General features: G+C 46.4%; 1 protein-coding gene across 1 annotated transcript in view; it reads right to left on the bottom strand.

Moving 5' to 3' along the window:
• The window catches only part of gpr158a (G protein-coupled receptor 158a), a 57647-nt gene extending 40173 nt beyond the window's left edge, over positions 1 to 17474 (bottom strand). The window contains exons 1-2 of the mRNA XM_068581708.1: positions 16065 to 17474; positions 8659 to 8764 (exon numbers count right to left, since the gene is read on the bottom strand). Of these exons, the coding sequence (XP_068437809.1) occupies positions 8659 to 8764; positions 16065 to 16972 (1014 nt within the window). The 5' untranslated portion in view covers positions 16973 to 17474. The remainder of the gene's footprint in view (positions 1 to 8658; positions 8765 to 16064) is intronic.

Raw genomic sequence — 17474 nt, forward strand, 5'->3', positions numbered from 1 at the left:
AGCGAGATAAACACTCTGGCCTAGAGGGGGCTTAGTGCTGCCATCAGACTGGGCCCAGTAAACACACGACAGACGCCGCTGGGATACCGCTGTCATAATCGCATCCATGGCTCACGTTAGTGTCAAAGTGACCCGGGCACATGTTTACTCCACGTTCCCGCGATGAGATGCATATTACAATAATGCCGACTCGTGCAAACACAGACGAGCACACGTGTGCACGCTCGAGTACACGAGGAGAAAACAAGACAACAGAACCAGGACAGTGAGGTCTGAGGGATCAGGCATGCACAAAGTTTCAGGACATCATCGAAAGCCGCCTCAGGGGACAACGGGCACAAAACGCTGTTGTCCACTCACCCGACATTTCCACTCTCCTCATACAGAAACCTCAACAGTTCCTTCTTACGCAAACTCCCTGTCAACCTAATTCGTAACTAGAAATGTGATTCAAGTAAGCCTCATTTTTCTGATTCAGAAATCACATCACACGAGAGAAAAGGTCATTCTGAGCTGCTCCGGGACATTCTTCGTTTATGCAAAACTATATAATGCGTATGTATTGATACGAATGGAACGATCCTGGGTAAAGCAGCTGTTTTCTAAACCTTTGTTAAATGCAGCTTTTTGTCCCATATATGATACTGAAGCAGGTTAGCACTGAGCCACTCAAGTGGGTCAACGAATAGCTTCAGCATCAGCGAGAAGTTTCGGACCAGCAGTCCGGATCTTTTTCACGTTGAAAGGATCCAAATGTCAAGAGCATCTGATCCTCCTTGATGCCATGGAGTTATTCCTCTGGGAGGAGACCTTGTGGTATTCCCAAAGCACACTGGGGACGGGGGGGTGGGGGTGGTAATCTATCCAAACTGGTATGGGAACGCCTCAGGGGGTGCACAGGCTGCCGCTGAGGAGAAGGACATCCTTGCATGGAATTACATCAGTGATGGAAGATGCATTGATGGTCCAAAATTCTATGAGGGGAGAATAAATGTGCTGGATTTTCCATCTGTGGATCCTCACCTTTGTTTGTGCAGAGCTGAGGTTATATAAACAGCTTAATCAGACCTGAACCGCAGTGAAGGCAAGCGCCAGGTCGCTTTAGCGTTTATAGAGTAAGACGCCGTCACTCAGTATGTTTTCGTCTGTATTCCCCACTCCCTCTCAGTCTATTTCCATCCTTTGTAAGCATACAGCTGTACTCGTTTCACATCCAATCTCATGGGTCCCTAGACAAACGTTACCTCTCCATTCCACTTCTTTCCCAATCCTCCCCGGACGGAGTGTTTGCTTTCTGTCTCGGTTTCTCTGCGGTGTGTGCTGGCTGCCGAGGCCGAGCACCGCCGATGTGAGACTGCGCCCGCAGGGGGGTGTACGAGCGTGCTCAAAGTCTTCAAAGTGTTTCCATGTAAATTCAAGAGTTCCAGTATTATCCACACAGCCAATTAGAGGGACAGTGGTAGAGGAAAAGGGCTTCGCGGCCAAGGGCCGGGGGCCAGAGTTGGAAACCTTGTGATCTCTCGTCTTGTTGCGTTACGGCCAACGGCCATCAACCTCGACGGTTTCATCCCCAAAACCCCGGAGGAGACAAAACCACAACACTCGGAGCGTCCCACTGCCGTCCAATGTGGGATTTTAATTTGGCACATCAGTGGTTCTTTACTGGGAACACAAAATAATGTCCTTGGATGATAAGACAGCGCATTTACAAATTGAATCTTCTAATTTTTTTTTCATGTAAAAGGATGAAATCTTGGCAATGATAAAGAAAATATCCAAAGTATACTCAAGTATTCTGAACCAGGCTGTGTTGGCAGGACACGCCATTGGATGTTTCCTTTCCGTGGCGCTATAAAAACATTTTTAAAAAAGGTTTGTTTTTCTTTCCTCAGCACGGAGAACTTCTGAAAAGTGTTTCCAAGATGTAGCGCTCCATCCATCTGCCAAGCTGCAGAGCTCTGCTCATCCTTAAACTCCTTAATCTCTCTTTCTACAGTGGAAGGAAACTCACATTTATTGCCTGTTTTTCTCACTAGAGTAGAACCTGATGTCCTGGTCGCTCTATGACGTTCTTTCATTAAATCACAGCTAAGCGTAAAGTCTGTCCTACATTCACCTGAGGAACGTTACATAAATACACCTACTGTTATCGTTCCAGCAGTTAGAAAGGGTTTTCCAGAGATTTCCTATCCCAGACTTATGTGTTTATCTCCGTTGAAGCCTCAGCTAAGAAGTTGTCACTCGGTTAAATAGATTCAGATACAGGAGAACGTTCCTGCCGCCGCTATAAGACTTCATAATAAGTCCCCACTGGCCAGATCCTCCGTCCATTGATTTACCATCAACAGCCCTAGTTTGCTAGTCGCTGTACATTCTTCTTTTTCACTGTATATACACTTCATATACACCGCATGCATTGTTGCACCTTCTTCATTGTTTAATTTTCTTAAATGTACTCTGCTCTGCTGATCTGATTTGTTGCATGCATCGAGTATTTTTCATACCTACTATTTTTGGGTCTTTTATGTAACTTTGCTTGCTGCTGTCACAAACAAATTTGCCCTTGGGGATGAATAAAGTATCCATCCATCCATGTGAAAACCGACCAAGAATCTAAAATAGTGACCTGATTGCTGGTGTGTTTGGTATTGCAGTATATGGAAAAAAAATAGTAAAAACAACAGCATTACTGGTTGAGATGTTAAACGCTTCAGAATAATGGCCAGCGCTGTTTATTGTCTGTTCATTGTGTGTGTGTGTGTGTGTACTTTGCGTCGCTGTCCGTGACCCTGACAAGGTGCGTATTGATGATCTGATACTGCTGCGTTCTTACGCGAGTGCCCTGATAAATAAATGAGGGCCCGTTCTTTGATTTTTGAAATAGCCATGTTGGTATTTATAAATGATGAACGGCCGCGTGTTTAATTACCACATGTACCCGTCACTTTGAGATCGGCAGTCAAATCAGTCGCCTTTAAAACGATCAAAACATCAAGTACTCAACTATTCTGGGTCACCTCTACTTTTAAGTGCGTTTGTGTCATGTTCCTTTTTTCGAGCGATTCATTTGTTATTATGCTATTTCTTCCTGTTAGTGTTAGTATTGTACGCGTAAAGTCCAGAACTACCTTTCATACCAGAACGTGGCCATGGATGATGATGATGATGATGAATGTTTCAATCAATTAGCTTATTGCTCAGAACAAGTGGTGGGCCCGCGGGCCGCGAGAGGCGGTGACACATCGCCTGAACGATTGCTTCAGCGTTGACGGCTGCTGAGTGAGGAGAGCGATGGCCGCCGCTTAGAATTGAACGTTTGTAAACGGAGAATGGATATTATTACAGAAAAGTATCGGGCACCTTTGATTTTAGATTATTCATGCAATGTTTTTTAGGTTTCCCCCACTCACTGTTCCTCTAGCGCCACCATGAGGTTGACGTTTGTGTTTTTTTTATTGACACTATTTGCCCACACGCATTCTTGTATGCTTCAATAAGGAGTTATAATAACTTTGCTGATAGCCTGACTTCTGTGTAGAGACATCGTGAGGTCAACTTTTCAGTTTGTGTAATGTTTTGGTGCTCAACCTCGTCTTGTCGGGTTAGCATTTAGCTCTGGGTTAGCATTTAGCCACAGAGAGCTTCTTTCTATCTGGAATCCAGTAACTTAACTGTCCTCTTCTTCATATGTTGTCTTTATTTTCTGCCTCTTCTGTTAGAACCCCCCCCAGTAAAGAGCTGAGGTGGATCTTCCAGCTCTGTCTGTTAGATCCCTGTTGCATCTTGACCTCGGCTCACAAGGTCGTCCGGCTATCATCTCAATCACACGCTGATTCCTCCGCTGGTTACCTCGAGCTATTAATAACACCTTCAGTGTTAACGCGACTGCTGCTACCCTCGCTCTGTCTCTCTCTTTTTCTCTCTCACCATCTGTCTGTCTCTCTCTCTCTTTTTCTCTCACCATCTGTCTGTCTGTCTCTCTCTCTTTCTGTCTGTCTCTCTCTTTTTTGGTCTCTTTGTCTGTCTCTCTTATTGTCTCTGTCTCTCTTTTTCTCTCTCACCATCTGTCTTTCTTTTTTTCTGTCTCTCCGTCCGTCTCTCTCTCACTTTCTGACTAACTGTCGCTCTCTCTCTTTTTCTGTCTCTCCGTCTGTCTCTCTCTCTCTCTTTTTCTGTCTCTTTATGTCTCTCTCTTTTTCTTTTTCTGTCTGTCTCTCTCTGTCGGTCTGTCTCTCTTTCTTTTTCTGTCTCCGTCGGTCTCTCTCTCTCTTTTTCTGTCTCTTTATGTCTCTCTCTTTTTCTTTTTCTGTCTGTCTCTCTCTGTCGGTCTGTCTCTCTTTCTTTTTCTGTCTCCGTCGGTCTCTCTCTCTCTTTTTCTGCCTCTCTTTGTCGGTCTGTCTCTCCTCTCTCTCTCTGAAGTTAAGTGCCTAAACCCAACCTTTCACGTCCTCTACCGGGTCTGAGATTTACATCTCTCTGTCTCGTGTCTCTTCTGTAATCTTCACTTCCAGCTGTCTCTAACTTACAAAGACTGGACAAAGACATTGTGCTGGCGGCCATTGTAACCAGTCCTTTATCTGCACTGGAACGGCAACAGAAGAAACGCTCATTCCCAGGATCACTGCACGGGAGTGAAACGCACACCTCTGACTCGCTCCAGTGCTCTGGAGCCACTGGGCTGCATGAGGGACACGAGGCAGCTCCCATTGATGAGATTCATTTAAAAATACGTTGAAAACTGATTGCCAATGAAATTCATCAATCAGTGAGTGTCAAAAAAAAGAGATTGATTTGCTCGTCAAAAATGTTGCTTCATTTGCATGCCAAAGGTTTTAGGCCACATAATGAGTCGTGTCTTGTGTCAGCCATCATTTTATAATGGAAATTCCAAAAGGCGAAATAATGTACTGTGAATTAAACGGCATACTTTTGTTAGCCAGTAGCTCATTAAGGAGCATAGTAATGTATCCCAGAATACAAGAATAAAATCAGTTTTGAAGGAGTTTCCTGCCACTTTCTGAGACACTGAGTAGCCCTTCAAGCCCTCATGCTAACCCCTAGTCCTATTTATTATTTGAGTTGTGTTTAGAGGTTGTACGTTATTATTAGAGGATTACATATTATTGTAGCCCTGATGTTTATGTTTAATTTAATACCTCACATGTTTTATTTTAGTTTTTGGTATTTATACCATGTATTTTTGTTGTTTTGTAAATTGTGACCTGATATAAAAGGGCTCAACAGGTTTGCATACAAAAAAGGGAAAACAACTTTATCAATAGTTTATGGGCTTGAAATGAAACTGCTTACTTAGCCACAATTTTTACACATAAGATAGCACATAGTGTGATATCACATCCAGATATGTCGCTCTCCACTGGCACGAGACTGCTTATTTGACTGGCTGTTCTGCGTTAGCTGTAGCTGTAGCTCCGTTAGCTGTAGCTCTGGTAGCTGTAGCTCCGTTAGCTGTAGCTCTGTTAGCTGTAACTACGTCAGGTGTAGCTGTAACTACATTAGCTGTACATCTGTTGGTTGAAATTGTAACTACGTTAGCTATACCTCTGTAACTTGTAGCTAGAGATCTAACTACGTTAGCTGTAGCTGTAGCTCTGTTAGCTGTAGTTGTATCTACGTTAGCTGTAGCTCCGTTAGCTGTAGTTGTATCTCCGTTAGCTGTAACTACGTTAGCTGTAACTACGTTAGCTGTAACTACGTTAGCTGTAGCTCCGTTAGCTGTAGGTTAGCTGTAGCTGTGTTAGCTCCCAGAATCCTTTCCAGAATGTGATGCGTGTCCGTTGAGTATAACGTTTACCTGCTGGTTTCTTCCCGGTCCAGAGTGTTCCCTCTGCACTCATTCAACACGCTCACCCCTTCATCTGCAGGCCCGATAACGTACCGGGAGATAAAAATAGACTTTTAGCATCTTGGGAATTCCCGGTCCTGTGGGAAACACGGCATCGTACTGGGACAGGGATTCCCCCACTGGGACCTTAAGCGGAGTTTCACACCAGGCCACAGCTCCACCTGCTGATCTCGTTTTCAGCAATTTGGGTGCAGGAAAAGGGCACGAAGCATCCTAATTACCTAACGTTACAGTACTTGCTAGGTTGCCTATTGTATGTTCAGCGGCCTGTAAATAGGGTAATTGCTAATTAGCTACCAGTGATCTCACCAAAAGCTGTGATTATGCTTCAGAGTTGATGAAGGGGCTTGATAGGAAGGAAATAGAATAATGCAGATGTCACCCTTCACACTTCATTTAAAGCAAATCCTGTTTTCACTGGATGAATTATGCAGCATTTTAGTAAGTATATAAAATGTTCTTTTCAAAGCAATTATTAAAACCCAGGTGACAAAGACCTTACAACAGGATCACCTCGTATACACCTTTATAGACCTCATATACACCTTTATACACCTCGTATACACCTTTATACACCTCATATCCACCTCCTATATACCTTTATACACTCATATACACCTTGTGTACACCTCGTATACACCTTTATACACCTCGTATACACCTTTATACACTTTTATACACCTCGTATACACCCTTATACACCTTTTCAACAGAAAACGAAGCCAAGATTGACGCTAAAGGTATTTTTTGGCTCCGTGCTCGGATATGTCATGATTCATCCGACACACCTCAGAGAACTGTGCGTCAACCGGCTCGGCCGACAGCAGCTCGAGAGGCGAGGACGTGGCGGGAAGCCGGCTGGAACCGCTGCATTTTGTCAAATTCAATTGCCGGAATGGTGGCACTTAAAAAAAAAAAAGAAAAAACGCTGCTAAGAAGCAGAAGAACACCGGCTTGACGTGTGAGGAGTTGGTGGACGTCGAGGACAAAATCCTGCCCGAGTTGTGCAGTCTGCTGCGAACATCGTTTATAAATGTGACGACGTCGATGAAACACTTAAAGTAAATAAACTGCTCCAACAGCAACTACACCGACTGCTTTGTTTCCAATAAAACAAAGGAAATGGATCTATAGCGGCCAGAGGCGATTGTCTTTTTTTATTTTTATTTAAACGGCCCCAAAGAAACCCCATTTAAATAACAAATTGCTGCACATGCAGAGGGGAATACCTGCAAGAAGAACACCAGCAATAACACCAAATGAATATTGCAAATACAGGTTCATCCCTCACAACGCACACACACACACACGCGCGGCCCTATAAGACTTGATTACACTGCAGCCGGCTTTCTATTCATAGCCTTTCCCGTCACCTCTGATTTCCCCGGTGGTGCACTTTAGGACCGCGAAGATAGGTATTCAGCTTTAACAGACATTTGGCACGAGACTATTATTACCATCACGCAAAACGAGTGGCGCGATAACCACGGCGGTTAAACCCGCCGCTGCACACCTCTCTGTGTCGTATATATGACGGTGATGAGTGCTCCTCCGTGACGGAGCTCTCGCGCAACACGAGTCGCATCCTCAAACGACAAGCAACGACCACAACAGCTTTCATTATTCAGTCGTATGCGAGCGCACTTCTGCACTGTAAGCACGCAGAGATCTTTATTTTTGCAAACCCAGCTAAAATCTATACCAGTAACACAACGTATTTCTCTCCAAGCAGCCACACACACACACACACACACACACACAAACTATGTCAAACGTCTCTGGCATTGACTGTCGACGGAAAAGGTGGAAGTACTCAGACAAAGAGAGTGATTAATTATTCAAAGAGGCTCACTGCCATCCATTACATCACATGCATTATGAAGGAGTCTGATCTGCAGCAGCTCGTCCAGATCTATGGCTCCTAATGAGGAGACCGGGCCGGCAGGTAAGAGGCATCCACCACCAGGACATGAGGAGACCGAGCCGGCAGGTGAGAGGCATCCACCGGGAGGCCGGCCTCAACCTGGACGGCGGCTCTTGGCTATCAAAAGGTTTCTATGAATGAACTTTGATTAAAACATAAAGTTTTAGACGCGCGTGCTGTCAATTAGAACATAATAAGAACATGTTGGTTGTTCGGCTAGCAGCTAGCTACCTGCTACCTGCTAGCGTACAGCTTGGGTTCTCTCTGCTGTTTACGATTATTTAAACAAGTATATTTTCTAGAAATACACATGTGTGCAATCAGCTGTAATTCCTACTTCTATATAACAATGAAAACACTTGTAAAGAGGTCAAAGATTGTTTTGTTTGTTGTGTTTGTCATGTTTGTTTTGTCTTGTTAGTTTTATTTGTATTTGTGTTGTCATGTTTTGTTTGTATTGTTTGTTTTGTTGACCAACGCATTCTTTTTACTGTAATCATAAAAGCGTGACGGATGCATTCATCAGGATGAATATCAACAGTTTTAACTCTTGTAGTGAGTAACTGCAGAGCGTGAAGTCCAACACACGCACACACACACACACACACACACACACACACACACACACACACACACACACACACACACACATTCCTTATTCAAAAGGAGACGTGTAAAACATTAGAACCAGCCTGTAGAGCTTAGTTAAGAGTGGTAACTTTAGCATTAAAGAGGGATTAGATCACTATCCATCAGGTGGCGTACAGCGCGGCTCCGCTTCGTGCCTCTCTGAGCCGGACTGAAGCGTCTACGTTACGGTTCAGTCTTCCAGAGCGGATCAATCTCCGGTCTAATCCGACTCACTCACCTCCATCGTGGTCAGGTTGCATCGATGGGTTCCAGCAAACCAGCCGTCGGTGGAGCACTGGTCGATATCCACATCCTGCAGATTAATGTCCACTCGCACCACGCCCCTGCAAGACAGGAGGACACCATTAACCCGGCTGTTGAAGGATTAGCAGTGTCAGGGCAACGTGAGGAACACTGCAACATTATTACAGGTTGTATCCACTGAGAGTTTGGGAGAGTTTGGAGAAATTGTCAGCCTCAAAGGAGCAAAAAGCCCTTAACTTTAGTACACACATGTCCAGTTAATTATGAGTTACATCCTTTAAACAAAGAACACAGACGACTGGTTGACTGTAGAAACTGTAAAGCGGAGGTATGAGCATCCAGCTCGTCCTGTGAGGCTGAAACACACATCGGCAGCGAGACGACAAACTGTCAATAGATCCCTTAACACAACAAAACACTCGGCGGCGGGTTGCTCGAAGAGGCTCGAGTCTGGTCGAGTTTGGGCCAGTTGAGCTGAGGCGGCAACTTCTGATTTACACTTTTAGTTGGAGACCGTGCGCGAAAACCTTCCTGCGCCGTTTGAAAGTCCCAGCATGCCCCATTCACACAATCTTTTGGCATAAAATACGTAATATTTTTCCATTTTTGAACCGAACAACACAGTTTTTTGACTGAAACTCCTTCCTAACAGGACAAGACGTTGTTTAATTGTGATTTTTGTTGCAGATTCTGATTCTTTAGGTCCTAATCTTTCCAAAAAGACGGGACAGACCAATGGCTGAATGCGGTACATAAGAAAAAACAAGCAGTTATGAACTGGATCTCTATTTTATTCTACATATAAACTTTTCATTCCAGACGTACAGTTCAGCTCTTCGTTGTCTCTGGGTGACCTCGGCCTACGAGCAGCCGGAGGCAAGGTGTTGTTAAAAAAATCTATACTGACTTTAAACTTTGTGGAGGACAAGCTCGAGCGTGACAGCTCTTGCAGGATGAGTGTCATGACACCCAGATGATGTGCACTCGGACTATCTGCATGGAGAACAACCGGCACAAAAAAGAGAAAAAACAAGGCGTCCTCATGTAGTCTTCAACAGAGGCCTCCTGAAAACAAGCAAAATTCAATGCTGTGGATAACAGATGTTAACCAATATAAATACGTTCCTCTATTGTAAGTTATTAAACTAACAGCTGATTTATGGCGTACAGCAAAACGCCCCCGTGCTCCAACACCGACGTCCCACAATATGAATATCTTCAATCCTTTTAAAATATTGACAACACTAATAAAAACAAGTCTGTCCATTTAGCTGTGTCACACACACACACACACACACACACACACACACACAAACACACACACACACACGCGGCTGGTGTGGCCTGCTCTCCAGGTGTAGGAGCCAGTTCCCCACAACCGGCTCCCAGTGGACGCCGGGCGAGTGCAACGCTCTCACCGCCTGTACTTCTGTTATTAATAACTGCTGCTCCGGTCCTGCCTTGGAGGTGTGTGTGTGTGTGTGTGTGTGTGTGTGTGGAGGGGGGGGGGGGTAAACTGACCTCGCTTTTCTCCCCCGCTGTGCTGCTACTTGTTTTTCTGAGAAATTACCTCCGTTTCGATCCTCCCTGTACGTAATACGGGTCTGAACGAGCGCATTAAATCACAGGATGATCCATGAAAATGGATGTTTCACTAGCAGCTTAGCATTAGCATCTACTTGGGATTTGCTTGTCAAAATGAGAGTCTCATGAAAAGAATAGAATGGCTTGTTTTTTTCACCCCACCATTCACAATCTTCTGCAGCCAAAGTGGACGTATGCAGCGTGTAGCATGTGGGGCTGGGTCAGAAAACACAAAGACGGGTCGTCATTATGGAGTGGCTGCTAAGAAAGTGAAGCAGAGGCATCACGGCGGCCATCGGGGCCCTCGGGCATGGAGAGGTTCATCACAGAGAGCAGGAAATGGTGGCAGAGTGCTCTCTCCTTTCATCCCCCTTTCTTTGTGGGTCTAAAGGCCGGGACAGGAGGGAGAGGAGCGTCCCACCAGCAGGGTCTCTCTGACACACCAGGAGGCCGTGCTAATGCTAGCCCCCAGTCAAACTGTGCTAATGCTAGCCCCTAGTCAAACTGTGCTAATGCTAGCCCCTAGTCAGACCGTGCTAATGCTAGCCCCTAGTCAAACTGTGCTAATGCTAGCCCCCAGTCAGATTGTGCTAATGCTAGCCGCCAGTCAAACTGTGCTAATGCTAGCCCCTAGTCAGACTGTACTAATGCTAGCCCCTAGTCAGACCGTGCTAATGCTAGCCCCCAGTCAGATTGTGCTAATGCTAGCCCCCAATCAGACCATGCTAGCCTACAGTCAGACTGTGCTAGTGCTAGCCCTGGCACCATGAAGTTGACTATGCGATTACCGGGGATTATACACAAGAAAAAAAACTACTTCATATTATATTCCTTTTTTTTTTTTTACCAATATGCTACACAACGTTCCTTTCAGGATGTGCTATAACTTCTTGATGAACACACTGCATATTAAAATCCTGCTCATTGTATGCTCATTTTTTGAAACATGTACTTGTGTGGGTGTTCACTAATTGACCATAACTGCAGCAGCATATGAATTTATGATATAAATTAATTACTCTGTAAATGAAAGGACATAAATACTAATATAGAATCGTCTGGAAAAGCTATTTTAAGAAGTTGTGTGACAAATTCTAATCTGTATAATTGTGGAACACGGATATATATTTATATATATATATATATATATATATATATATATATATATATATATATATATATATATATATATATATATATAATATTGTGTATATTTGCACAGGACTGAAGAGCATCTGCATGTTTCCTCAGAAGAGGGAGAATTAAGCTGTGATGTCTCCAGCTGACGGCGTGCAGATAAATCCAGAACAACATGAAGGAGGACGTGTAAGATGGCTCCAGCTTAGACGTTATCCCTTCAGCTCATCCTCGTAGCCAGAAGACCTGCACGCCCAGATGAACCTGCACGAGAACAACACCGCTGTCCTCTCAGAAGGGCATTATGTCATGGACCAATCACCCCCCCCCCCTCCCACCCCCACCCCCAAGGAAAGAAATGCCTCTTATGTGATGGAAATGCATTAAGCTGACAGGACGAGCAGAAGCTAATGTGAGTGTAGCCGCCGGGCAGGATGCTTGCTTGTCTGTACCGGCGTCTCAATGCGACCCGGGTCATTTTTATTGAGTTCTGTCGCGGGTAATCAGAAAGAGACGCGGCGCCGGAGGGCCGAGCGGCCGTCACACAACGGGAAACGCGTCAGGGATTTTATTCTGAGAGCCGGCACTGAACTGACCTCTTGACACTCTCTTGTCATGAGAAGCACTCGAAAGAAAACATGGCCGCCTGACTGGAGTTGGTGAAAAGAAATTTTGGCTTCAATGAAACTTCACTTTATCCTGTTGTGACTTCATCTCACTGGCAATGTTCAGCGAACTGAAGCTAATCTGAAACAGGGTTCATTTTTTATTTTTTTATTGTATTTGTTTCATTTTTTTAATCTTTTAGTATATTTGAGTCCAAATGAATTCCAATACTTGTGTTTTTTGTATGTATTTGTTCAGCAAAGTCTTGGGAAAAAAATGTACATCTGTACAAAAAAATCACTTTTAAAAGATATTTTGATGGTAACTATGAACATCCAGCATGATATGAGCCAGATTCACCAAAAAAGCCTCCTGGAGCGTCAATAAGACACCTTTTTGGAAAGATTAGGACCTAAAGAATCAGAATCTGCAACTAAAATCACAATAAAACAAAGTCTTGTCCTGTTAGGAAGGAGTTTCAGTCAAAAAACTGTGTCGTTCGGTTCAAAAATGGAAAAATTACGTATTTCATGTCAAAAGATTCTCTGAATGGGGCATGCTGGGTATTAAAATGGTCGCGGGAGGATTTTCGCACACATTTTCCAAAAAGTTAATCTCGTCAATCATTGTGTTGCGCTCCTTTTTTTTACCCATCCTACTCATGATCTTTGACCCTCCTGCTGCAGGTTTCATCGCTGTGCATCTGCTCTAAAACACTGAGCTCGTTCTCTCCTCTCTCTCTCTCTCTCTCTCTCTCTCTCTCTCTCTCTCTCTCTCTCTCTCTCTTCTCCCTCTTTCATCCCAGCTTGCCGTCATATATTTCGGTGTCTGTAGCCGCGGGTTCAGTGTGGACGTTTCCTTCCTGTTTGTTTCTGGACGGCGTCCGTTGAAGCGGACGCTGCCGGCTCCTCCTGGCGCTCCGGGCCTCTCTCTCTCTGGTCGGGGCGTCCCGCAGCAGAGCTGCTTGTGCAGCAAAACGTAGAGGAAGACGATCCGGCTAATTAATTACAACCTATTGGGCCTTTGTCGTCACAGCGCTTTCTTTTCATACTTTTGTTAGAAGGTTTCAGCGACTTGGGGATCAGAGCTGCTGCTGCTGCTCGGCCTTCAGCCTCAAAGCAATTAAGCTCTGTGTTGTGAAAGGTGAGTTAGAAGTACAGTGTGTTCCCCCATACGCACACACACACACACACACACACACACACACACACACACACATCTTCCTCTTCTGTGTGTTCCCAGGTTGTGTGTTTGTTCACGCCGCACTTCTTTTTTTTTGCATTTGTGTGTCAGAGTGATCTGCCAATTAGGACTGTTCGTAGCATCTGGAGGAATGTTACACCCTCCAACAATGAAACAGACTCACACTCTCACACTCTCTCACACACACACACGCACACACACACACGCACGCACACACAGAGTCCGTGCGGTCTGAGCTGCCTCCCCTGTGCCTCGAGTGAAGCTGAAGAGGCAGACGGGAAGAAGAGAGGAGTGTGAGAGGTGCGACTTCTTACACCTTCACGGAAACAAACCGAAACAAACCGGCCGCTGCGTCGCCAACACGTCCACACACAACCTCACACTGCCGCGCTGACAAACAGGTGCACGAGTTGTTTAGCACCTGCGCGTTCAACAAACAAAACGGGATACAAAACAACAACAAAAAAACAGGCCTCACTTTTATTTTTCTCTCCAAACAGGAAGTGAGCGCAGCATTAAAGGACCGGACCCACGCAGAGTTGTTGTTCTACATCTTTCATTATTAATTCATCGTCACATTGATTGTGTATTTATCTGTAGGGAAAGAGCTGAAGTCTGAGGCGCTATATTATTATTATTATTATTATTATTATTATTATTATTATTATTATTATTATTATCATCATCCCGTCCTCTCTGGTTTCTTATCAGGAGGACGAGCCGCCCGCTGTCCTCTGATACGAGCGCCTGAAAGACGTCGAGAGACAAACCCAGCGAGGGAGGAAGAACACGAGACGGGGCAGCTAGTTATAAATAGCTTTTTTAGACAATCATATGAGGAAAGCCACGAATAAAAGATTAGCATTGAGGTTGTGCAGATGTGGCAACACGACTACATGACAATCGACTCCAAGCAGCCGGCGGTTTGTTGTCGACTTCAGTCAAAAAGAATCTGAAGTGAGGATGAGTTGGCCTCTGCACCTCTTGTTCCAGTAGTCCTGTGAACCTCAAATGAGTTCTTAAACTTGTGTTATTTTATAGGATTTTTTCCACAGTTTTCTTGGGAATAAAATGTATAAATAAAAAAACAACACTTTTATACCATATTGTAATCATAACTATGAACATCCAGCATGATATGAGCAAGATTCCCTCAGAAAATGCCTCCTGGAGCGGTTTTTCAAACTGTGAGGTTGCGCTTCCGGTCGTTATGCTAAGCTAACCGGCTGAGCATTAGCTTCATAGCTAACTTGCAAACATGAGAGTGAAAACGCTGAGTCGTTTGACATTTTGAGAATTTGATTCGTTAGCTAAAAAACTGAACACCGCTCTGACGTTCACAGTGAGCACAAAGACACACACAGTTTAGAAATGACAAATTGCGTTTTTTAAGCTAACCAGCTCAACATTAGCTTGTAGCTAACATGCAAACATGAGAGTGTTGTAAGTAACGTCTGTTTGTTTTTTATATGAGTTTGTGGAGTTTGCTGCTGTGTTTGATGATTCTGGGTATGGCACTCGCAGCCATGTTAGCGTAGCTTAGCATGAAGCCATGTTGACTGTATCCAGTTAAACAATTGATTTGTTCTAATTTGTTAGCGATCCACGACACAGATGAGAATCCCCCGCTGCCTTAGCGAGCCGTGATAACGTGATGAAGTCCTCGTTCTGGTCGCCGCTGCGTTTCCTGCGTGTAGAGGAAACATATTCATGGGTGGATGTTGCTCTCGGGCTCCTTGAAGCGCAGCGGGATATTTCCTGGACTTGACCGCCCCCCCGGGGACATTAAACAACACCAAACAGCCTTTTATACGGCTTCTTTGACCACCTGAATAAGCGGCTCTGAGCGGTGCAGCGTCCTGCAATCACTGCAGGTTCTGCCATCCGATGCCGGCGCTGCCAGCGACTCCAGCGCGTCAATTAAAGATTCAACGACGGTCGTGCACACACACGACGAGCGATCCGGATTAAATATTCATCGGGGGAAGATGTCGGATCACGTATAGAAGGAGCCGGAGCACTTTGGCCGCCCGCGTCAGAGCTGGAGGTGGCTTCAGGACAGGCTTCATGAGGAGGGGGAACACCACGACGTCAGGGACGCTCCATCACGTCTTCCCTCTGTGCCAGCATGAGCTCAATGTGTCGCTCGTCTCATGATGAGATGTCACAGCCCACACACGGAAAAAGAAAAGGGCACGCAACATTTCAGCGAGTAGTAAAGCACGCAGCCGAGAGAGTTTTTGATAAATTAATTACGGGGCCTGTAGCCAGAGGTTTCCTCCGCTGCCACATCCAGTGACATCCAGGTTATTTTTAGCAGCTCGCTGAGAGAAGAGAAGAAACCCCCCCTTCGCTCTGACAGGGGGGGAGGAAAGGGAGGAACGAGAGGCAGGGGAGGAAGATGGAGAGGTGGTTGAACCCACCTGAACTCACCTTTACGCTGACATCACTCTCCAGCACACGCAACTCACAATGCACACAAGGAAATGAGCACTTTTCCATAAGAAAATACAACTTTTAATACATATTTTCTTTCCTTTTCTGTGTACTTTCATAAACCAATATGCCAGTAACACATATATGAACTTATTACCCATGTTCCCAAGGGGTTTCTGTATATTATACCTTTTAAAATGATTCAAATAGGCCTTGTTGAGGAAGATAATCGGGTATATTAACTTTAGCAGCGTGAGCGTCGGTCACATTTCCCTCTCCGAACTCACCTTTACGCTGACATCATTCTCCCTCACAGCTCTCAACACACACAAGGAAATGAACCCTTTTGGTGACCAGAAGGTTGTTTAGCAGCTTCTTTACGTACACTGTGTGTGTGTCTGTGTGTGTTCCTACCTGAACTCAGGAGCCAGGTTGGGCTTCAGGCCGTAGAAGGCCGCCGATAAGGTCAGAAGCCAACGGGGGACAAAACTCCCATCCTCGCACTCCAGGTAGGGCGCGGACCACTTGACGTGCTCCCTGTCCGGGACGAAACCCTCCCCTGCTTTGAAGGAAGTGTCCAGCGATGCCAAATCTTGGCTCGGCACCCTCTTGCGGAAGCCGGGCTTCTTCTTCCGCTCCCTGACGCCGTGGTACCACTCCGTGTCCGCCGTGCGGTTGTGCAGATGGCGGCGGGCCGCGCCGCCGGAGACGTCCCGGAGGACAATCTCCCCTCCGGCCCTGGTGGCCTGCAGGAGCACCGGGGCCCCTGGGGGGGCCGCCGAGGGGTCGGCGCCGAAGGCGACCACGGCCCGGTGGATCTTGGCGTCGCCCTCCAGGACGCTCCGGACCAGAGCGTGGTACCACTCGATGTCCCGCCGGAGGCTCTGCTCCCGGGACCTGTTGGCCTGCAGGATCATGTTGAGGAAGTTGGCTGCGTGCAGCACCGTGTCCAGCGCGCCGCCCATGGAGGGGTGCGGGCTGCTGGCCCCCCGCTGGGGGGACGTGGCCAGCTCGTACCTGCGCGAGCAGTTGGCGTGCTTCAGGGTGGTCGAGTCCCCCGTGTGCAGGAAAGCCGTGACCACGCGCGGGAGGAGATGCTCCTCGATCTTCTGCCGCCGCGCGAGAGCGAGAGGACGCGGCAGAGGCGCGCGGACATGCGCCAGATGCCGACGCTGCTGATGCTGCTGCTGCTGCTGCTGCTGCTGCTGCGCCGCCGAAGCGCCGCCGTGGATCGCATCCCGCGCGCCGGCGTCCTCCTCTTGCGACCCGATCACAAAGCCCACCTGCAGCAGCAGCAGCAGCGACAGCCGGAAAGCAGCCATCTCCCTCCAGATGAAGCGCGTCCGCAGATGTTCAGGGTGGTGGTGTGTGTGCGTGTGTGTGTGTGTGTGTGTGTGTGTGTGAGTGTGTGAGTGTGTGTGTGTCTATGTGTGTGCTGCTCGGAATTACGGTGTCGTTGGGCGGGCGTGCTCTGAGAAGAAGAAGAGGAGGAAGAAGAAGATGATGGAGAAAAAAAACTAGCAAATTGCTCCGCTAAAGCATCGCCTCGCCACTTGTAGTGTTCAGAGCTCCACGCCTCCGATCTTAAAACCAGTCAAAGCAGACGAGGAGGAAGAGGAAGAGGAGGAAGAGCAGGAGGAGGAAGAGGAGGCGGAGACGCGAGGAACCCCGTCGCTGTCCTCGCTGAATCCCGTCTCCTTCTTTACAGACGCCTCATACAGCTTGTTGATGCTGAGGACCCTCTCTCTCTCTCTCTCTCTCTCTCTCTCTCTCTCTCTCTCTCTCTCTCTCTCTCTCTCTAGACGGTCTTGGCTTTGCTGCGTG

This window comes from Clinocottus analis, unplaced genomic scaffold (assembly GCF_023055335.1).
Source record: "Clinocottus analis isolate CAN_PGR_092001 unplaced genomic scaffold, fCliAna1.0.p SCAF_18, whole genome shotgun sequence".
Lineage (NCBI taxonomy): Eukaryota > Metazoa > Chordata > Actinopteri > Perciformes > Cottidae > Clinocottus > Clinocottus analis.